At 40.7% G+C, this 22,957-nt stretch overlaps 2 protein-coding genes across 5 annotated transcripts in view; one reads left to right on the top strand and one right to left on the bottom strand.

The window, feature by feature from the left end:
- The window catches only part of il15ra (interleukin 15 receptor subunit alpha), a 35,890-nt gene that overhangs the window by 1,569 nt on the left and 11,364 nt on the right, over positions 1-22,957 (top strand). Inside the window, exons 2-5 of one of the 3 annotated variants that reach the window (XM_008286993.1) lie at positions 8,067-8,070; positions 9,420-9,424; positions 17,644-17,808; positions 18,424-18,627. In XM_008286993.1, coding sequence (XP_008285215.1) covers positions 17,730-17,808; positions 18,424-18,627 — 283 coding nt within the window. In that variant the 5' untranslated portion in view covers positions 8,067-8,070; positions 9,420-9,424; positions 17,644-17,729. Of the gene's footprint in view, positions 1-3,014; positions 3,027-8,066; positions 8,071-9,419; positions 9,425-17,625; positions 17,809-18,423; positions 18,628-22,957 lie in introns of those variants that run through there. The other 2 variants (XM_008286994.1, XM_008286991.1) reach the window with 2 other exon arrangements.
- Positions 7,301-17,465, bottom strand: rbm17 (RNA binding motif protein 17). 2 transcript variants are annotated; one of them, XM_008286989.1, is made up of 13 exons: positions 17,409-17,465; positions 16,232-16,372; positions 15,343-15,459; positions 14,778-14,944; positions 14,414-14,526; positions 13,825-13,875; positions 12,620-12,758; positions 12,123-12,274; positions 11,694-11,744; positions 9,141-9,217; positions 8,724-8,822; positions 8,562-8,634; positions 7,301-7,590 (listed from the first exon to the last, which is right to left on the bottom strand). In XM_008286989.1, exons 2-13 carry the CDS (start codon positions 16,352-16,354, stop codon positions 7,487-7,489), a joined length of 1,266 nt encoding a protein of 421 aa, XP_008285211.1. In that variant the 5' UTR covers positions 16,355-16,372; positions 17,409-17,465; the 3' UTR covers positions 7,301-7,486. The 2 variants fall into 2 exon arrangements, with proteins under 2 accessions (XP_008285211.1, XP_008285212.1); XM_008286990.1 differs by lacking the exon at positions 11,694-11,744.

The following is a 22,957-nucleotide window of genomic DNA, read 5'->3' as shown; positions in this document are numbered from 1 at the left end:
TTGACAGCTGAGGGAGCTGGGGAGGTTGTCTGACCTCATGTAAAATCAAAAAAAGACATATAGTGAACACTTTAGTTAGCACAAAAAGGTTTAAAGAACTGACTTCACAACTTGAACAGTCAAAATTGTGTTTTTTTGTATGCAGATTGCTTTAACTAATTCTAACATTTACCTCTGTTTGTTTGAGTTGTAACTTATAACCTGAACTTAGGACGAGAGACACCATCTGATTCTTTATTTCTCCCAAGAAAATACTGTAAAATATCAAATTTAAAGGCTTTCTTATTGTATATCATTCTCATTACTGACTTTATTATGACCTCATTTTATTTGCAGTGTACTTGTCTGTGAAGCTTCCTGTAGCACCTCTCTAATAAGTACTGTATAATTAGAATAAACATTAAAATATTTCATACATTGTAAGTGTTTTTATTGTGGCTGCACTGTAAAAGGAAAGCTGTTCATTTGACACCAGTCCTGTAATTTCCTACAGTGTGCTGAAATTCCTGTGTTGCCTCAGTTTGGACTTGAAAGCCTTCTGAACTCTCTCCAACCTCTTCTGAAAAACATGGTTCTTTATGTCAGTCCCACTAATATCCTGTTTACTGTCTAGAGTTTATTAATTGGAGTGACAAACTCCTTCCTGTTGACCACCTGAACAAAGGGCAGCTGAGAGATGAAAGAGAAACCCTCTGTAGCTGTGGTTGTCATATACTGTACATCCTTCTACAGTGGTAGAATGTAACTAAGTACTTTTACTCAAGTACTGAGTGTAATTTGATGCCCTTGTGCTACTTTTTACTTCTTATCCTTCATAGTTTGGAAGTTTTTGTACTCCACTACTTCTACTTTAAATCCTTACTTCCTAGTTTGTTTGTTTTTTGGAGAATATTGATTTAAATCAACTAATAAACAACGCTGTATATTAAGCTACCCAGCACTATATAAAGTAATTCAAATTAGCTCTAGTCAATAATATCAAAAAATGTAATATATATGATTCTGAAATGGGAAATTCTGCATCATGAGTACTTTTACTTTATGTACTTTAAATATATTTTGATGCCAATACTTTTGTTCTGTCACTTATTCCGATGTTTTACAGTGTAGTATCCCTACTTTTACTTAAGTAACAGATCTAAATACTTCTTCCAGCACTGTTTAAATATTACTTCAGATATTTTTTTCAAACAGAAGTGACTTAGAAAAGGGACTGAAACAAGGTCAGATTATGCTCATTCCACCTGAACGATTCAAACGTGTCACAGTCTGAAGTGAAAAGGTTCAGGTGGAGAAACTGTCATTGTGAAACTAGACCAACACAAAAAGAGAACAGTAGAGATAAAGTTTATAGGAACACAGATACAGTTTCTGGGTTTTTATCACCTTGTTTCAACTTCACACTCACTTTCATTCAAATAGCAAAAAAAAAAAAAAGAAAAACATGCCTGCTGGGGAAAAGTGCAGATGACTCAACTAAAGCTTAAGCAACTGCAATACTGCCCTGGGTTCAGTTTATCAAATGCTCTATACAGCATATGCTGAAAGAGAGACACTGATGTAGATTGTTTTCCGCCTCAGGAGGATAAACTGCTTGTCTGTCTCGGAACCAAGTTTCCACAAAAATAGGTGTCAGTCCATATGGGGCGAGGGCTAAATGAGTAAACGGTAATTAAAATGATATTTATGAGGAAAACACTTGATTAAGTCTTTGGTCTTTAATGACATTTACTTTGATTGATGTCTTCTTTCTGGACACTAAACGCTTCATGGTTTGTAAATGAGACTTTAATTGAAATACGCAGTGATGGAACAGGGGCGAGTCTCTGCTTCAAAGTGTAAACAAGAGGTCAGCAGAAGGACAACATGGTTAAATGAGTACAACTAAAACAATATTGTTATTGTAGCATGACACACAACATTAAAACCACCTTGTTAATGTTGTGTAGGCCCGTCTGATGGCATCAAAACAGCTCTGACCCATCGAGACCTGGACTCTACGGAGCTTTGAAGGTGTCCTGTGGTATCAGACAGCAGATCCTCTAAGTCCTGGAAGTAGTGAGCTGGAGCCTTAATGGATCAGACTCTCCTTCCCCGGTAAACCACGCACACACTCCCAGACATCACAAGATGTGGTTCATGAGACATTATGAAGACCTTTGTACAGTTTTGTCATCTTTTTCAGCTGCCAGATGTGCCACCTTAGTAACATTTACTGCGTTCAGTAGTTCCTACCAGTCCTCCATGTGTGCAGTACTTAGTACCGACCAGAAGAAAGAATAACTGGGGCATCAGTGTCAGGTTAATGTTCGCCCAAGGCTCTTTCACTTTTACTGGACAAGGCAAAACAGAAACCACTTTTTTTTCCCCCAATGATTGTCAGTAAATGAAATGAGTCTGGGATAGCCTGTAAAAGTGTGCTTGTTTCCACGCTAGTAGATGAATAGAATGATATTCAAGATCAGTGTTGCTGATTCAATATCTGAGCACACATGAAACATGGTCACCATCTCCCCTTCTAATCCTGAAAAGTGTGTGAATTCTGCAGAACTCTTGTGAGATCAGAGTGATCTTTGACCACCAAAGTATAACCAGTTAGTTGTTTATTTCATTGTAATGTTTATGAGAAATGTAAAGAAATTCCCTGAAGGCGCTGAAGAAATGTCCAGCTCACAACAACGAGACGGACAAACAAGCCATAAACATGAGGCCTCTGGACTGGGCTGTCACCAGCAGGCAGCGTAATTAAAACAAGTCATATGCACACAGAGTTTTCACATGGAAGTAAATATAAAATACAGTGAAAGCAAGAACTTAGAGTGTTTCGACAACAATTCCCCCTTAAGGGAGCATTTGGTGACAGTGGAGAGGATAAACTTGCTTTTAACAGGAACAGAACCAAACACAGGGTGGCGGCTATTTGCCTCAACAGGTTTGGGTGAGAGAAGAGTGGAGAGAGAAAAGATGGGAGTTGAGAAACAACAAACAAATAAAGACATGTAGGTCCAGTAACTGCAGCTCCAGAGGTACCTGAGAGAAATGCCAGGAGGAAAAAGCATCAAGTCGGCGGACAGAAGACACAAAGTTAATATCGTGCAACGGTTTTTATGGAGATAAAGGGGGAGGAGAGGTGCTCAGAGCATCATGGGAAGTCGTCCTGCAGCCTCGGCCTACAGCAGCATATTTAGGATAAAATCAAGAGATACGTTTCAGCATGTTTTTGTAGATAATGCGATCCATAACTAGATGATTAAGGCTGCATACCCAGTTCTGTTGTGGTTGTTGCTGGAAGCCTCCAATAAAGCTGCAGCAGGTGATCGTAGTATTCTTAAAAGCGCGTTGTTAACAAAGGAAGCCCCGATGTAGCATGGTCCTAGCACAACGAGAGGACAAAGAGGATGACCTGGAAGTGTTGCAGGAAGTCAGTGCAGAGCAGCTAAAACTGGACATCATTTCTTCAGCATCCTTTTGATTCATGTGTTCTTGTATCTTAGCTTTATTTATAAAGTGGTAACAGGTCCATTTGGAAATTTAAGTTCAGTTAAGAACCTAAGCAAACACCAAGACTTGTAACCTCAGATTTGACATAAGAAGTGCGATTCTCCAGCCTGGACAGCGTTTTTCTTCTGGCTTTAGGTCTGAATACTAGGATTTCAGGTTTGTCCTGGTTTAGTTTTTGGATGTTGTTACTATTGGTTACCCAGAGCAACTGAATGTGCAGCTTCAGGAATTAGTTATACAGTTGCATGTCATCAACTTGAACGGAAATCTTCACTCCTTGATGTAAAGTGCCTAAATCATATAAAAAATGGGCACCCTACAAGCTCAGTACCTCGCTTTTAAAGGCTTCTGTAGCAGCCAAGAGTCTCTCAGTTCCCGTTTTAGGGATTTTCTTCCTACAAAAGGCTTCTATGAGATTCTTGGGCCCTGTTGAATGCTCTGCTCTTTGGAGGCCTATCTACAGATTTATTTCCATGACGTCTAGGTGGAGGGACTGTGAGGGCAAAATCTTCAGCTCATGCCCTCTTATATTGTAGAAGCCGTTCTCTTTTCATCTCCAGCTTTTCTACAGACTGTGTGACGTTGTTTGCAGAATTGCTGGTATTTATTTGAATCAGCTCTTCCTTTTTTTCCGGTAAGACGCTCGTTGCATAACCGGCTACAACAACAGCCCGGAGCCAGATGGATCCACCTCTGTGCTTCACATTCAGACACACGTTTGTTTCATAAAATTCTGAAAAACAGGATTTTGTGGTAATGCTGCAGGAAAGCTTTTCTTCTGATGACTCTTCCCTTAAAGTGTCTCTGTACAGTAAACCAGAGCACCACCACTCCAGAGTCTGGTAAACCTTTTGGAAGACCTTCTGCAGTCAGTCGAGGGTTTTGATTTGCCTCTCTAGCAATCTAAAGAGCAGTCCTTCTGGTACGTTTTCTTGGTTCTGTAGACCTCAACTTGACCCACATTGTTCCTTCTATTTCTAAATTATGCAAGGAAGTGATAAAACAGCTTCCTAAAAACGCTTTGCTATCCTCCTCAGACATGGCAGACATCACTAGTTTTAATTTTTATAGACCTGCTCCCATGGCTGCTGACTGTTGGTTCAAGATTTCAGAAGGTTAGAACATTTGCATCATCGGGCCTTTCTTAACAATGACTGACCAAACAAAGCCTTTACAAGCAAACAGACCCTGATAAAAGTTATCCAAGAGCTAAAACCTCTTACGTATGATGCTTCCTTCCTTTTTTCCACTCTAGAATTGTACCAAACAAATAAAACAGTAGCACTAACCTTTCTTAAAATGCAAAAAAATAATGATGTTTTCCCTCTTGGAGATGAGATCATCCTTATCTCATTCAACTATTCACCGCATCAGAAATGTTGACCACAAACTTTTGCATGACTGTGTGTTTTGAATCAGTTCGACACACTGAGAGAAAGACTGGTGTGTTGTGAAGACAGCCGTGATCAGTCACATCAAACCATTTAGTAAGGTTTAAGCTAGATGAAAAGTAAAACCTCATCTTTGTCTGCGTTGACAGATTATCTTATTGAAAGCCATTTTCGTGCTGAAATTTGTCCTGAAGCCTCATTGAAATTCCTCTATCAACAGATGTAGCTTTCATTAAATAAGAAAATGTATTTGAAACTAAACATTTTCAAGCATGTTTGTTGTCACTGTGCTGCAGCTGGTCAGAGCATCACTGTCTAAGTTGGGCTTCTTTGGTTCGTGTTGTACAGGAGCTGTTCTAAAGGCATCTTGGAACATGCCAGTTTGCAGTTTGCATGCAGGACGTGACCTAGAACAGTGTCAGACACCTGCTTGATAAATGCTGTGAGTTCAGGGTCAAGGTCTGATGTAGAAGAGCTGCACTGACAGATGGTTCACACACAGTAATGAGGCTGAATTTGTTTCATTTCTTGCCTCTTTTTCCCAGAGATCAGTGCTGTTATCTCTGTTGATCCTAGCAGCAATACTGGCCATGACTGTAGTTATTTTGTGTATTTTCATTTTTTTCCCAGAATAATTAGATGTAGCACAGAGTATTTACATTTTCTATTATTATGCACTTAGATTTAAAACAAATAATCCAGTATATACTAAATGATTCTTACATTTTCCTGTTGTCTAACTAGTTTGCATGTATTTACTGGGTTTAAACAGTGCACTCACACTGAATGAATAAAATAAGCAGTGCAGTGGTGACAGATATCACTGGAAGAACCTGGACCATGCAGTAGCCACAGAGACATCAGGATGCTGCACTCATTAATGCATGTAATGAACCATTTCCTTTTAAGCAGCGCTCGGTCTCGTTTTCTGTTTTACGTAAACTGGACGCAGCGTATCCAGGTCAACCTGCAGTCCTGTTCAAACACAAACGGTTACCTTCTGGCACTTGAAGCCACACAACTCATGACCCTCTGACCTCGTCTCAAGTCGCACACACTGGTATTTAGGTCAGGACTCGGTCACCCGATAGCCAGTCACATCCCTCTGCTGCTGTGCACGTTCAGACCACGCTGTCGCCATCAGTCCGACACCCGGTTCCTGCATATACACACAGCCTGCACACACTCTGTGTCCAGAGGTCTGCTGCTGAACCCAACAGCCAGCATGCACAGTTTATGTATTTTTTATTTCGTAAATTGGTTGGTTTTTGTTTCTTTATTTACTTTATTCAAAATCACATTAAAGAATCGTGCAGCGGGTTGCAAGGTGGAGCAGTTGGTTAGAACTGTTGCCTCGCAGCTAGAAGGTCGCCGGTTCACGTCCCGGTGAGGACACCCGGGATCTTTCTGTGTGGAGTTTGCATGTTCTCCCCGTGCAGTGTGGGTTCTCTCTGGGTTCTCCAGCTTTTTCCCACACAGTCCAAAAACATGTTGAGGTTAATTGGTGATTCTAAATTGTCCGTAGGTGTGAATGTGAGTGTGCTTGGTTGTCTGTCTCTAAGTGTAGCCCTGTGATAGACTGGTGACCTGTCCAGGGTGTCTCCTGCCTTCACCCTGAGTCAGCTGGGATAGACTCCAGCCCCCCGCGACCCTAATGAGGATTAAGTGGTGTATAAATAATGGATGAACTGTGCAGCTTTTGTAATTGCAAGAATGTTACGTCTAACTGTGCTTTTGCCATAACCTTTATTGAATGTATGCGACTTGTACTTCTTGTCTTTTCACATCAAACATGGGTTTTTACTCCTCAGCTTCTGCTTATTAACTCATATTCCCTTGACCTTTGACCTCTACATCCCTGCAACATGAATGAAAGAATTAAATCTTCCAAATGGGTCTCTCTTCTGTTTCTCTCTCCAACCCGTTTTCCTGATCTGAATTAAACCTGCTCCGGTGGGATTCCTCCTGACGTTTTTCACCGAAACCTCCAGGGCCCTTCTGCCGCACTTACATAAGTTTTGAATGAGGCTGGGGCTGCGTTCACTGTCCCAGTCCCCTTCCTCTAATCCAGCAGGGCTAAGTTAAGACTGCGGCGCCCCGGGGATGTGTTAACACTACCGAGGAACCAGCATTATGTCAAAAAATTCTGACAGGGAAACTAGGCTTCCTGGACACTGTGCGCTGCTCACAGGATGTCTGCATTCCTGGAATTTAACTTATGTTTTCGCTGTGCAGTGTTTATACCAGAATGATGCATTCCACAAAAGCAGCCTACTCATGCTGACCGAGCTGCAGCAGCCCAGTCAGCATGACTACACATCTAATACAGATTTTTACAGGTAGCTATATTCACCCTAATAATACAGATTCTAAATGTTTGCAAGAAATACTGATACAACTAAAGAAAGTAGTAGTTTATACCCTTTATTTAGTCTTGACATAAAGGTGTCTTTTAATCACAGTCAGTCATCTACAAGATAGACTACATACAGACGCTGCTCTTCAGGGAAAATAAAAAAAGGTTTATGTACAAGTGGGGAGTTGACGTGTGCTAAAAGTGTCTGTTGGTGCTGGTTTAGCTTCCCAGAGAGACGTCAGACCTGCTCGCCGAGGTCCAAAACCCGGAACTTGTCTAGATTGTAGAAGCAGGCCTTGACGACTCGCCCGCCGAAATAACGTCCGTTCAGATCCACCACGGCTGCAGAAGAGAGAGACAGTTAAGGTCAGACAGATAAAACTCAATACAACTGGACTGGTAGGGCATTATGTTAGAAAAAAACAAGCAATATGCAAAAAGAAAAGACTTTTCCATATGTGAGAAGTTCTTGGATTAAGGACTGTTATTTTAAAATGTAGTATTTTTTTAGTAGCCTGTATTGTCTTTATCTTCTTAAACTGTTGACTCCCAGAATGCGGCTTCATGAGGTCCTGTGAAGAAGCTGCAACACTTCCATCCTGTCTGTATCTACTACAACCTGTGTTCGTGTTCTTATTGAACAATCGTACAATGAAGGTTTAGTTTCTTTTAATTATTGAGTTGCTATATAAACACAACAACATGTGTTTATGTCACATCAGGTATCGAAAACTATCTATCATCTAGCGTGACACTTTCAAATAATTCCTTAAGACAGACCGAGCATCGTTCCTAGAGCGTCTGTCCCGCTTTCTGAGAGCTGTGATGTAAGTGTGGTTCTGCTGCCGGCCCTGCAGGGAGACGGCTGGGTTGCTGGGCCGCGGATGATGTAACGCCGCAGGGAGCCGAGTCTCACCTTGTTTCTGATCTGGGCCGACCCATTTAGAATGGGACACACTTTCACCCACATTATTAGAGCAGTTATACAATCTAACGAAGAAAGCGGTGTCATTATGTAAAGTTCATCTCGATTAGGAAACAGCTGCCAGATGCAATAGTGGTTTTAAAATGGCTCAGTGAATGTAGAAATACACTGGAAATGTGTAGGCCAACCATTTAGGGTGTCAAGTTTCGAGTGTCAACCGAGGTCCACACTCTGTTGAGACGTCCAACGCGTTTTGAACCAATGTTTCAAGTGAAAGATTCAAGCTTTGACTGTGGAGTCACTTGTCATCATTATTTCTTCTGATGTTTTTTGGCTTTAGAAAAAAAAATCAACTCTAAGCAGAAGGGACATGCATGTAAACACTGACCTTTGATGGCTGACTCCACTCTCTCGAACTCCAGAAATATCCTGACAGCTTCATCATCTGGCACTTCTGCAATCTGAGAGAAAAAACAAACGTCTTTCTTTCGATGTCCTGTTTGATTGCATTGATGTAGTCTTATCAGGATCTGGTCTATATCTGTCTCACCTCAAAAATGACACATTTCACCACTTTGCCGTACTTCTCGCATTCTTCTTTGGTCTCTCCTTCCAAGTCTTCATCCACTTCTCCTCGGCCCACCATGTTCTAAAAAACAGACACGTAAGACCTCGTTCCAATGGATATCAGAGAACACTGAACTCTGACGTAACCCCTCTCACCGAAATACAGTCTCAAGGTTATTAGTTTGTCATTTTGTGATTTCAAAAACTAAATTCCGTACTGAAAATGCTTTCTGACGTCAGGCTGATTTCTGTGTCTATGTTAAATGGGCACCTTGTGTTCTGTTTTGTGAAATATTTTGTAGAAACAGGACAGAGACTCATTATTACTCTGAGTTATCTGACAATACTTGTCAAGCCCAGACAGTGAGCTTTTAACGACCACAGAAGAACACACACGTACCCTCAGCAGGACCACTTTGGTCGGGTTTTTGAGGATCTCTGTGAGCGGGTTAGCCTCCGTCTTCTTGGAAGAATCCGCTGTTTGGATGGAATGAGAATCAGAAGTCATGTGTTTCACAGGCTGCAGGTAGATGGAGCAACTGAAGGTGCATGACAACACATAGTACTGTGTGGTATTATTCAAGACAAGGAGTTTGATTCAATACAGGTGATAAATGAAACAATTCTGCAGACGTTTTGTTAAAAAGGTTTTGAAAAATACTGCTGTGTGAGTGCTGAGCCGAGGTGATATCTACTTTGTCAACACGGTGGCCGTTTTCATCACATTATAAAGCACTGCTTTTTATTATTGTGTTAAATGTGCTGCTGAACTACACCTCCATATGGGTCACTCAAGCGTAGTACTATGGTTAGGCTTCCTGGAAACCAACCAAGCAGCAGAGGGAAATATACAGAACAAATATAGGGTAAAGGATTAATTGGTTTGAAGACTAACAAAAAATAATTAGTACTTTTAACAAAATAGTCACTTTTGAAGCAAAAAAGCCAAATATTAGTTCTTTGGTTGCAGCTTCTATAATCTATTCTATCATCTAACTGAGGAGCTTCATCTAACTAATTTAACGTTTTCTTACTTCAGCTCGAAAAAAGTTGTCGGATTGGCTGCATTTTGTCCAAACATATGGCCAACAAGTGGAGTACAGTAGTTTGTTGAGCTGTGATATGCAACGTCATCTAAAAACACCAACTGTCTGTTAGGACATTCTGTCTGTGTTTAACACTTGGGCTTTGAGTTTTAACATATCAGAATTGTCATATTTCAATATGTTGTGCTTAAATAATCGTTGTATATGAGCAGGCTGATCCAGCGACAGATTTAACAGCTACAGTATGTGCCAGGAGCAGCAGCTACAACCAGAACAACAGTCTCATCACAGTGAGAGAAAAATATATTATGATGGGAATTGTTAAAATTAATAAATGATTTAAAATACCAAATACAAGTTTTTTTCATTTATTTATAATTCATTAAGGCCAATAAGGCTACCAGGTAGAGTGCACTCTTCTTCGCCCAAATGATTGGATGAAGAGTAGATCTGATGTCAGATTTTCTTTGGTTGACCTGAGCCTTGCTAGAATGAGAGGCGGCTTTGCTTCTGTCATATATCACTGTATACACACACCATTGAGTTTGGATGTTTGGTTGACCAAAATAAAGCAAGATGGCACCTAGGACACTGGAATGTTGCGATCTGTGTTTTTCCACAATTGACATTTCTCACGCATAACAATTAAGGCAGAGCTGGCGTCGAGTATGTTTATAGTGTGGTTTGGCTAACAGCGATGTGACGCCAAAACTACAAGGCCAGCTGTCACGAACCTCGATTGAAAGGTGGAGCGCGTGCAAAGCAAGACAACTCATTACATTTTGGTGCAGACTCAGATCGCTCTGCGAGATGGGACACTGGCCTTGGTGTAAAACTGCACTCTCTTAATGCCTTTCTAGTAAAAACCTAATCGACAAATTGGTAATAAAAAATGACCATTAGTTTACTGAACATATGCAGTCAATGTGACCCTTCAAGCTAATCCTTCATTTAACGCACTGGAAGACTGATACAGCACAACCTTAAAACAGAGCAGTCCTCAGATTTGTGATTAGGGGACGATCAATGTCCTTAAAGGGCTAAGAGTGACGGCGTCTCATCTAACTCTTCTTTATTCTGTACAGTGTACAGTTTGGATAACAGCTTTACTTGGCTACAGAAAACTACAACAGCTTTGCAGAAAATGCAGCAGTGATGACCCCCTCATCCTACCACGACATCTAGTGGCCAGCAACAAGTACTGCATACAGGAATCAAAGGGAAACACTGATGTTTATAAATCAATGCAAATAAATACTAAATACACATCATATTTACCCTTTTCCTCTAGTTTGTGTGTATGTACAAAGGTAACCTTTAAACTGACAGTCAGTGAAGCTGATGAACGGCACACTAAGAGCTAAATTCTGATCTATAAGCCATAATGACATGTATTTAGGGGTTAGGAGGATAGGTTCAAAGAAAAAGGAAAAAATGCAGATGCCAAACACTGGATGGATGCAGGCGAGTCAGAGTCAGAAGCAGAGCTGTTAGACGGGGAAAATACGGGAGATCTATAACTCAGTTTGAGCTGACAACAAACAGCATGCTGTAGAGGTAACACCTATCCTCATGTGGTAAACAAAGACTATAACTAAAACTAGGCCAAAATGAAGCTAGAAGGAGGGAGGCCACACTGCAGCGTTGACAGAGAAACTACGGGCAGAGCTCGTTCATGCAGGACTCAACAGAAATTCATGCAACCACCAGGTCTAGTTCTGCAGAGCTGTCATACTTACACAAGGGTTGGAACCACTAAGCTTGAATCAGGCACTAAGCATCACTGCTCTCCATGCGTCTCCATGTGACAACACACGTGTACAAAATACATGCAAACACACTCACACACACTTAAAAAGGGCAGCACATGCTGCGTATGGGAGAGAGAAAATGGAGAGGAGGCCAACCTGCAGAGCCTCCGATTGAAGTCTCAGCAGCACCTGACTGGCTGGACCCTGCTGCTCAGTCGCACACAAAAACACACACGCGCGCGCACACACACACACACGCACACATACACAAAATGAAAGACATGCACACAAAGTCAATGTAAAACATCTAGCTGATGCTAAAATGACACTGTGGTCGTCACCGACAGCTGGAAAGCAAAGATATACATGAAAACATCAATAGTGATCACTTGTCTGGACTAAAAGCCAACGCAGGCTGCACACCGACTGGGACGAGCTTGAGACAATACAAGCAAAAGTAGCTGTTCATGCAGCTGACAGATAAAATGACTTGAAAGCAGACAGTGTGAAAGAACACAAAGAAAAGTAAAGAGATACATAAAGAGCAGAGCATCAGTGGCACAGACACACAGAGGCAGCACTTACGTTTTTCTGCTGCGTCGCCTATGATGATCTTCCCTCCTCTCTTGCTGGTCTTCTCCACAGACAGCGCTGTGCTCAGGCCCTGCTCGTGCTTCCCCAGACCCTGGCCTTCTTTGAAGCCATACTTCTGCATAATCTTATGGGCCACCGTACCCCTGCAGGAGAAGACAGGAGAATTCTGGGTTCAAAAAGTCTGAATTTGTTGCAGTACTAAAGCTGACTGTCATCAGTGTCATTTACATGTATTTACACTGAGTATGAGCTGCCTGCCCACAAATAATCCATCCACATTTACTCAAATTAAATGACTGTTTTGTTTTTTTAACTTAACGCTGATAAATCACAGACAATGTTCAACTAATACACTGTATAACAAAGTCAATGCTGTTAAAAGTGTCGGCGTTTTTATGTAATTTAATTAATTTCAAGGTATTACATGAAACCCAGTGTGCCTGCTTGTTGTGTATCTGTTTGTGAGTGTATTTGTGTGTCCCACTCACCCCATGTTGGCCAGGAAGGAGCTGGTCGGGCCGGGCGGTGAACGTGGCCGGTCTGAGTCGTCGTACATCGGTGGAGGGATGGCAGCCTTGGAGCCTCTGGCAGGGCGACCCTCATCCTCGTAGGAATACGAAGCGGAGCCTAAACACACACAACAAAACATGGTCATAGTTGGAATGTAGCGCAGCACTAAGGAGCACAAATGAAATTTTTCATTAAATGTTTACTTCTAAGTCACATTTAATAGATGAAATGTAGACTTTCGATGGTCATGTCTTATTTAATTGGATTTTGTAGCTATTTGTACTGTTTTATAAACTTAAAAAACTAAAGATGCTGTTAAAACAAACACTAACTCTCTCTTTTTTCAATAAACAAAATATAAAATGTGACTATTTTGACTGATTTGATGCAGGGATGCAGCGTTAAATACTTGGACAGACAACAGTGCCCTCTGCTGGGCTAACAGATACCATGTGATTGTGTGTCCACAGGATCCCACACTCCTCCTTCATTATGGATGTAAGTAGCAGTGCAATTCATTTATACTGCATTAAAGTTTGTATGAGCAGTAGTTTATGAAAACTGTGCACCCAGCACAACGTTCTGCCTCTAAAACATAAAATAAACAAACCAACCGGCTGCACTAACACAGGCTTCATTGCTCATGTGTCACACTATAACAATTCAGGTATATTTGGCCCATTTTCCCCATCAAACTAAATCTGAACACCATTTATGTGTTTGTCCATTCATACTGAAGCAAACTGTGTCATTTCTGTCCCGTTTGTTTAAAAGTCTAGGGTTTACCATTTACTGTTTCTGAGCCAGAGGTTCTGCTGTTGTCACTGTGGCTTCAGTCTGCTGATGTTTAGAACTGACAAGCGTCACAGGGTATTCCAGGCAGTGTCACTGTCCAGATTCAGACAGCACTGGACTTTCCCAGAGGTTTTGCATCAGCAGTCAGGCAGTTTTAACATCCAGTCAGGCTGTCCACCTGCTTGGGCTGCTTAGCCACATTAGCCACCACTTCCTCCGTAATTGCCACGTAGTGAGCAGAACACTATTTGGCAGCATGCACCTTTAACATATCCTTAAGGCACAAATACGTTAACATAGTCTCACTGCCTTCACTGTACGTGGACCGTTTATGCTTACTGTTGAGCATTCTGCAGTGGCTCATTCTGAGCAGGAACATCAGACTTACCATCTCTGTCCACAAGTGAAGACGGAGGGGCGATGGCTGCTCCGCCCATACCTGGAAGAGAAAGGGACAAACCCAACAGTCAGGCAAGTGAAATGTACTCTTTGCTGAGATTTTGACACATGATGACTGTGGTGTATAGCTGGAAAACTATTTGTATTGTCTCAGAAGTTCCTACTGTACCCCATGACCGTGTAAATCAGTTATGCTCATGTGCTAAAATACTTTTGTTTCTCTTTTAAGTCCCATTGAGCATCACGTGGTTGACCAGTCTCAGCCTCTAAATGGTCATTGTTTTCTGTGACCAAAACAACAAGCCAGAAACCACATAACATCTGTGAAACACGGACAGTTTTAGTTCCTAAAAGAGGACATGTCTGTTGGAAACCAGATGATGGTAAATGACCAAATGATGTCAACAGAATTAGGTTTCAGACAATAGTGTAAGTATCGATTACTGGTTTAACTCAGATTAGTGTGTAAAAGCTCTGTTAGCTTTGCAGAGCTGCTTACTTGTCCATCAGGGTCAAAACATCCCAGACAAATTCTCTACCATACAGTGTTTTAAGCACTTGAGGTGGGAAGTACTCACTTCGTTTCCTCCGCTCCTTCTCATACTCCTCCTCCTCATCTGAGTCTTCCTCTGCCGCCGGGAAGCGAGAGAAGCCGCTCGGAGCTCCACCGTCATGCCGGTCTTTCCTCTTCCTGCAATACACCAAGTTTACGATTTAATCCTGCGTTTGTGGAGTTTTGTGCCAATTATTATTAAATAAGAAACAACCAAACCCCAGCACGTGTTTTTGGGTTTGTATCAACAACAAAAAAGATAAATAAAGCGATTCATTTTGTGTCAAATTCAAAGTGTAGGACTACAATGTTTCCACTGTTTCATCTGCACGTTTGGCACTTTCTTGCTTCTACATTGCATCCAGCAGAGTAAACAAACATGGCAGTACTTTTCCCTCTCCTCGATCTCCTTCTGTCGCTCCTGCTCCCTCTGTCGCTGTCGTTCCTCTCTGTGTCGCTTCACCACCTTCTCATAATCGTTGGGGAACATCGGGTCGTACTCATCTGCCAACGGTATCAGCACGTCGCCGGAAGAGAAACCACTGGGAACCGCATCCTGGAGCAAGCACAAAGATAGACGCAGGACAAATCCAAGAAATGAGAGTCGACACAGATGATATCTGCAGCTGATCTGGATATTCAACAAATACAGTGTCGAGTTTTTGTGCCACTCAAATTCACTCCCAACCCCACAGATTGCTCTGTGTCATGTTATTAACATTATGTTCATGTTGTAATGTTTTTAAATTATGTAATGTTTTAAATGCTGTAAAGCACTTTGTGTTGCTGTACTGTATGAAAAGTGCTATATAAATAAAATTTGATTTGATTTGATTTGATATACCAAAGCCTTCACTCTGCATTCTTGGCTAGGGTTCAAAACTTAAATTAAACAGGGGTAGTTATAGTCACGTCATCCACATAAAAACCTGGATTACATGAACACAGACAGACCTTGAGTCCAGCAGCAGCATGTGGAGGAGTGTCAATGATCTGTCGCTCATCACTGGAACCTCCTCTCTTTAGATCAATGACAGGCGCCAAGACAGTAGTCTGCTTCATCCGCTGGGTCTACAGACACACACAGAGAGACACACACACACACCCTCTAGTTGACAATAGTCCTGTGTTGTAACTGTGTAAAGCATTCTGAGTGCATTTTAATGTCACTGAAGACCAAACATGCACAATTGTGTGCACACATGCTGTGGACACATTAGCATGTATTCACTTCTTAGCGGCACTGACATGTTATCGTGTTCGTCCTCCAGTGAAATCAAGACTTTTACCTTGTTAACTTATTCATATTGTGTTTTATATGCTGGAGGACATATCATGAGAGATAAAGGCTGCCAATACCGTGGCAGTTTCACTTTAAAACTGCGGTGTACTGATGACAGTCTCAAAAACATGGATTCAGAATTTCAGGGGTTTATACATAACAAACCTCAGGAACCAAACCATCATCTTGCAGGGTGATCGTTTCTGTATCATTACTCTTCTTCAGAATCATTTTCCAGTTGAAACACCCCAACATTACAACTTGCAATCGTGTGCCATTGTGATCAACAGCACCAGTTATAAATGATAAATTGAATTTCTGCAAAAAGACTGAAAGCAGGTGATTAAAATGTGCACTAAAGCACTGCTGTGATGATCTCGGAAAGTATTTAATCTTTTATAAGCAGCAGTTTGACATGTGAAGGCGGAGAGACGTGAGTGTGTAAAGAGTTGATGTTAATGAAGAGGTCATTCAGGTTTTTGCTGTGCTATCATTACAGCGTTGATCAAGGTCAGAATTTTGTTAGTATGGCTTCAGTGCTTATAACTGTTCTGCACTTACCTTGGCCTGCGTCAGAGCTGCCTTCTTCACCTTCAGCTGGGACTGCAGCAGCTTGAAGTTCTTGGACCATCCTTCGGTCTTGGTGTCACTGGCACCCACACCGAGGTCATCGTACAGCGACATTGCTGCAAGTCAGTGCTCCTGTTGATACCAAACACACACAGGTTTCATTTGTCATTACCAATAACTACCTCGAGGATCATCATCTTGTTCTCCAGTACTTTGAGAGAAACAGTAGCTGTTAATAATACAGTACAGTATACTGAGGTATGGAGGCAGACAAAAGGATAAAAGGCATGGTTTGTAAAATAATATTAATTAACTTAAACAAGAAGTTAAAAATGAGTCCAGCTTTAGATTTTTTTGCAGGTTCTTCCATGTTTCAGGTTCCAATGAGGAAAACTTGAAGCTCAGTAAAACAACCGGTACCTTCAAAGTAATACAATCATTTAAGCATTTTTGGACCAAGTTCCACATTGAAAACACAGTCATGAAGTAATGTAATTTAATATTATTATTTATCTATTTATTTTTACAAAAAAAACAGCATGGGCTTGTGAGCTGTATGCTAACTTATCCTAGCATACAGCTCACAGTGATGTATATTATACTTATCAGCAGTAATAAATCTAAATGCAGTGTGTTAAATGGTGTTCAACAGCTGATGAATCATAGCATGTATGTATAAACGCCATAAACCATTAGGAATTTCAGAAAGCTGCCTCAATAAGCGTTTTCTACAATGCAGGAAGAAACATAATTTATTCCTGCAGAAGAAAAACGAGAATTTAGTCGCCAGGTTGTACACATGATAGCTACCAGCTAGCTTCTCCTCTGTGTATAACCCTCAGATAACTGTACTCTGTAACTTGTTAGACATCTGTACTGGTAGAGTAGAGATGACCAGGCTGTCTTAAGCTATGTTAAGCCATTTGTAAATCTGTCACTATTGTTTGAGTATATTTTTAACACCCAGCAGGCCAGGAGAAGCTGGCTAACTGTTCACATTAGCCAGCTAAGCTAAAGCTAGCATTGCTCCTGAACCTTCTGCTCCGGTACGAACAATGGTCGTAAACAACCTATTTTAGCTGCGTCACAGCTTAGCAAAGCTAAAAATATGTGGACTTTAACTAAAGGTAAACGATAAAATAAAGGTTTAACAGCACATTTCACTTACCTCCTCGCTGCACGGTGCTGAAGCCAGCGGTACAACAACACAGCTAAGGTTTGCCAGCCGTTTTCCCTCTAGCGCCTCCTACCGCCCGGAGGCCGTTTCCTTAAACTCGTCACGACTGTATGGAACTACAAACATGGCGTCCGAGACTACAAAAGCAATTGCTCAAGTCTTAATGGGCGGATCATATCTTATCATAAGAGGAGGGGTGTTAAGTGAAAGCGAAAGTGGTTGACAGCAGTTAAGCGGCGGCTGGACGTCGAGCAGTAACGATGGTCTGGACCGGCCCGGGTGTACATGGCGAACATGTTTTAAGAGCTTTCAATGGATCTGAGTTCTCTCTCCGTCTCTGTCAGCGTTATGATGGCTTGTCTGCTCGGAGCTGCGCAGCTCTCCAGCGGCGGTAAGAGCAAAACAAACGCGCTGATTTTGGACCCCTGATTATTGACTATAACCTAGAATAATAACATTTTGTAATCGGATAGGATTTGGTCATTTTTATAACATTTTATAGATATAGATATAGATATATAAACAACATTGTGGCATTGTAGTAACATTGTAATAACTATAATATATTAATAATTAGATCTGTATAAAATCATACGTTTGAAGGATAATAATTAGATTTCTGTGTAAATGACTGAGCTTTGAAAGGAGATGCCCTTTTTAGTCTACAGTTCTTTTATTTTGACAGGGTAGCAGAACTTAGTGTCAGATATGTACTATCTAAACTTTCCCTGAAACCTTACACGCCTGATATACATTGTGACTCTTTACGGGTGTATGTATGAAAAGCATTTCCAGTAATCAGTGCTCATGCGTTACTGATTAACCGAGGATGTGTCACTGAATAGTTTACAGGGGGCAAAATGTAAATCTACTGCTTTATTCACTCATATCACTTATATCACTTATCACTTATATCAATCATGTAAATGTTTATGCTGTCCGTGTGTGTATCTCTGCTTACATGTTGTCATTTTTTTGTCATATGATTTTTTTTTTTTATTTTCAGACAACAGCAACTGTCCGTGTCCACACATTCCTCATGTGAATCTGACGAAGCCTCCACCAGAGGGGTGCTTCCAAAAGGAAGACCGCTATCGCTACCAGTGTGTGGAAGGTTATGTGAGGAAAGTAGGAACCTCAGATCTCAGCAGATGCAGGCCAAATGAGGATGGTGTACTACGCTGGACCGAGATCTCCTTGAAGTGTATACGTAAGATTCATTTATTTATTCATGCGCTGCTTTTACATCTGAAGAGTGTGCTCATGATGCAGACACAGCTACCTGAGTGAAGCAACGTCTCTCCACCTACTCAGCATATGCATAGGAGCTTGCCCAATTGGCACCTCTCGTCCTCACAAATGGCATTTTAGGTTTACTTGTGTATCTGTGGTCATGAAAAATGCAGACTATGGGAAGCAATGATTTCACATCTCATTTGCGCGTCAGTGCTTGTTGTAACAAACAGGCTCCTTAAACACCAACAATTACAAAAGCAGTGTTCCTGTAGCATATCTTCCATGCATTCTTTAAATTATCACATGATAAAAAAAAAAAGGTTATGAAAATGTCAACATGTGAGAAAAAAAAGTTTTTGCACTCATGTGAGGTGTTTTTTTTAGCATACTGGGAGATTAGAACACATTTGAATAACTTCTGATGTGGTGAACATTTGACTTGTTTGATCTGCTGTTTCTGCTCCTTTTGCTGTCTTCACCTCCGAACACGACGGCATAAAACATGTCCAATCCTTTCTTTAAATTAGACAAGTAAACAAGCAATTGCAGCTCTGAGTTTGACCTCCTTGTACCTTGTAAACACGACTTTCCTGACTGATAGTAACATCTTAGATTTTCTCTCATAGATTGAGATTTTGTCTGTTTCCTCTTCTTGTCTGAGTTTTTTTTTTTTTAATCATTTGGCAGACGACTTGTTTTGTTTCCTGCTTCTTCTGCTCCGTTCATCACAGTCTAGTCACTCCAAAGCAGTTCATGAAAACAAGCCTGTTGCACTTTTTTTTTTTTGGTCTTTTTTAATATTTTGCGGCATTAGTTAGCGCAATTATAATTATTTACAACTTACCTTGGCATTGCTGCACCACTTCAGCAGCATGCAGAAGCCTCTGCATTATTTATAGTGTGCAGAATAGATGACGTGGCCATGTTCATTACAGCCATTGTAGTCATTTTTGCTTTCTTAAGTGCACAGAGATATTTAGTGGAATGATGGTCAAGCGGACAGATTGTTGACTGTTGTTTTTTTTTAATTATTATTTTTTGTTTTTTAAAAGTGAAGGGAAAATATAGCCATTGAGAAAAATATCCATATTTTTGTGGACGAGGCTCTTGTCCACATCCGCACACATAAAAACAATAAAAATGCATTTTATTTGTATAGCACAGTTTAAAATCAGGCGACATCTCAAGATGCTTACTATCACTACATTTGTTTCCTGATTCGTTGCACTCTGATCATAATACCTTTATCTAGAAGAAAAGCCATCACCCTTAACTACCTGTGGTTAATTCAGTTTAGATGTTTTTGACCTTGTTATTTTTGCCCGCAGCTGTGTCGTCATCCTGCAGTGTGAGTGAGAACATAGATTTTTGAATTCTTGGAAAACTAGTGAAACCGGTGTGTACTCCAAGTAAAATACAGAATGCATTCCAACAGGGCTGCAGCACACAGGAAGCAAACCAGAGCTGTGAATCACACTTTTACTGCAGTATGTGCTGCTGTCAAGCCAAGTTCCCACATGCTGCGGAGATATATTGACTCATTAGCCGAATGCAATGTCTGTCTGTATTGTTTAAATGTTGGCTGAAAAGAAATTGCTTTGTAGAAATGTCAGACTAAACATCAGATTATTGAGAAACAGTGATGCCACAGATGGACTGTTTAACTATAATAGTGCATATCAGAGGTCCTAAAAACCAAATCCAGAGAAACTGTATGCAGATCCGGGGATATCTGGCCTGAGTTTGTTGCATCTAATAATTACTGAATCCAGCATGAAATCCAAACAGCTGTTTTTATTCAACAGTTTATTTAGAACACCCACACTTTTGGCAGCAGCAGCAGGGAGGAAACTATCGCTGTCATGGGCTTGACTATAATACAGACAGCCAGTTCTAAATAAATAAGTAGGAAACCAATGATTGAACTGACAAAAAGTTCAGCCCACACGTGTCAGTCCTTGAGTAAAGAAAACATTCAGTGCAAACTGGTACATTCACAGCAGCCTGCATGTACCTTCTTGTGGGTTTCTGATGTGTCAGTGATGATTCATTACACCTGACAGTAAGGCTTCAGTCCAGAACGACAGTGAGGAAGCACAGACTGTACATGAAACCAAGTGAGTCACTCTTCTGTTTGATCAGGGGAGACATATTTAGAACTAAATGAAGAGTTCATTTGCAAAAACAGATAACTCCATTATTGTAGATTTTCAGAAAACTTTTTGTTGTTGTTGTTTGCTTGAGATAATATCAATCGAACTGAAGTTGAGCAGATTTGACTCAGGAGAAATGACAAAATAGAGATAACTTAAGTTTGATTGATATTGTCTCAGGTAGACGATGGAGAAGAGGGTTTTCTGAAGGTTTGTGAAGGTGGAGTTATCTGTTTTTGCGAATGAACTCGTCAAATACACTTTCTTGTAAGATAACATTTCCTTATTGTTCAACTGTATTGAGAACATGACAGAAGTGACAGCCTACATAGGCTAAATTCTTTCTGAAAAAATGAGGTATGAAGCTTCACATTAGTGGGGTTTTTCCACCCAAAATCAACTGATGAAATAAAATTACAGACAAGCTCTGTGTGGCAAGAAAAAGTATCATCAATAAAATTGCCCTGAGCTAGTGATGCATTCAGCATATCTTTAAACAAACACAACTGGACCAAAAGGAATGCTATTAACTGCTACAAAAAAAGGAAAGATTTCTTGTTTCTGTGCTGAAGTCTGCTCTACATTGATGTCTCTCACCATCGTGTAAGTGATTTAAGAGGGGGAAAAACTCAACTGACATTCAAACACAGTCAATCTGATTGAAAAAGGCACATTCTGAGCATAGAGCTGTATATCATCAGCATATGGTGGCATGTAGTGTCTGGTGTTATGTAGTAGAACAGCCTCGGCCACAGCTATGGAGAGATATGTAGAGAAAGCTAATGAGTTGCATCTCAGGAATTGGATCTGTGGTTGACTTAAATCAGGTTCTCTAACTTTATTTATTTTTGCTTTGAGAATATTTTTATTGCTGATTTACGCGGTCAAACCAATGAAGAAACTGTCCAACATGTAATTTATTGTGTTTCAGCTGACCCCAACAGACCCACACCACCACCAACAACACCACCACCAACAACACCACCAACCACCACAGCAATACGTAAGTTTCTGTTTATGTGAATCAGAATGAAAACAGTGTAAGCTATGATAATGATTTGGCATGTTAAACTATAACACTCATCATAAAGGGGCCGGACAAAGGCTTACAACCAAAGGCTGGGCCGTAGCTAGGTTTTGGAAAACAGCAAAGACTGGACATAAAAGATGAACCAACTGGTTTGTGGACCACCATTTTGAAGCCTCAAGATTGAAATTTGGTCGTCACCACCCTGGTGTTTTGAAACTAGATCAGGGTTGGATCTGACTGAGGGTTTGACACTATGCACACCCATATGGTAGCCAACTGTCAATCACAAGGCCCTAAAACATACCTTGCTTTATCATCTATTTTACCCTAAACAGGGCCATAAATGACTAAATGAGCATCATGTTGTATTGAAGGAGACTTGAAACTAACAATTGAGACCATAAAGTCATTCGGACAATGTTTACTGAAGTAACAGATGAAGGGAGAAGTAGGGTCATTTTGTCATAGACTTCTATACATTTAGACTACTTTTTGCAAACAGAGGAGTCGCCCCCTGCTGACGAATAGAGAGAATGCAAGGTGAAGCAACATCTTGGTTGGCTTCCCTTTTCAAACCTGAATGCGATGTATACTTTTATATACAGTTTTTGGTATCACCCCGTAGAAAAATATGCAAAATCTTTAACAAAACATCCCTAGTATCTATAAGTAGCAGCAAAATGCATTAGCTAGTACTACTTTATTTCAAATCAACAAAAAATGATGACCATGCGTAGTCTGCAAATTACCTTTTATTTAAAATCAGAAATTAGAATATGTGTAACATCAGACACAACTACTTACAGGAATGCAAATGTTCTACCTTTGGAGGATATTTTAATCATAATCTAATTTAACATTATGAAGACTGACCAGAATTAAATTTCAAAGCCATTCATCAAACTTTCATCAATATTTACAGGATCTGTTCAAACTCAAAACACATAAATAATGAATAAAACACTGTTCAGCGCTCCAGACTGACTGTTTCACTGGTAGCACCAGTACGACCCTGTTTCTCATTTTGTTGCACCTCCCACCTGGTCAAAGGCAAAACAAATGACTTGTTGAACATTTTCTTATCAATAGACGCTACAATTTACTGATGCTCCCTAAACGCC

This window comes from Stegastes partitus, unplaced genomic scaffold (assembly GCF_000690725.1).
Source record: "Stegastes partitus isolate 25-593 unplaced genomic scaffold, Stegastes_partitus-1.0.2 Scaffold481, whole genome shotgun sequence".
NCBI lineage: Eukaryota > Metazoa > Chordata > Actinopteri > Pomacentridae > Stegastes > Stegastes partitus.
This window is presented reverse-complemented; position numbering and strand designations above follow the sequence as displayed.

Bases quoted from the DNA above. Each gene is read 5' to 3' on its own strand.
- rbm17 (XM_008286989.1), bottom strand. From the start codon at position 16,354: ATGTCGCTGTACGATGACCTCGGTGTGGGTGCCAGTGACACCAAGACC. The intron at 9,218-11,693 runs GTTGGCCTCCTC...CCATCCAAACAG, and splicing joins TTCAATCGGAGGCTCTGCAG to CGGATTCTTCCAAGAAGACG. The intron at 8,635-8,723 runs GTGAGACAGATA...TTTTTCTCTCAG, and splicing joins TGAAATGTGTCATTTTTGAG to ATTGCAGAAGTGCCAGATGA.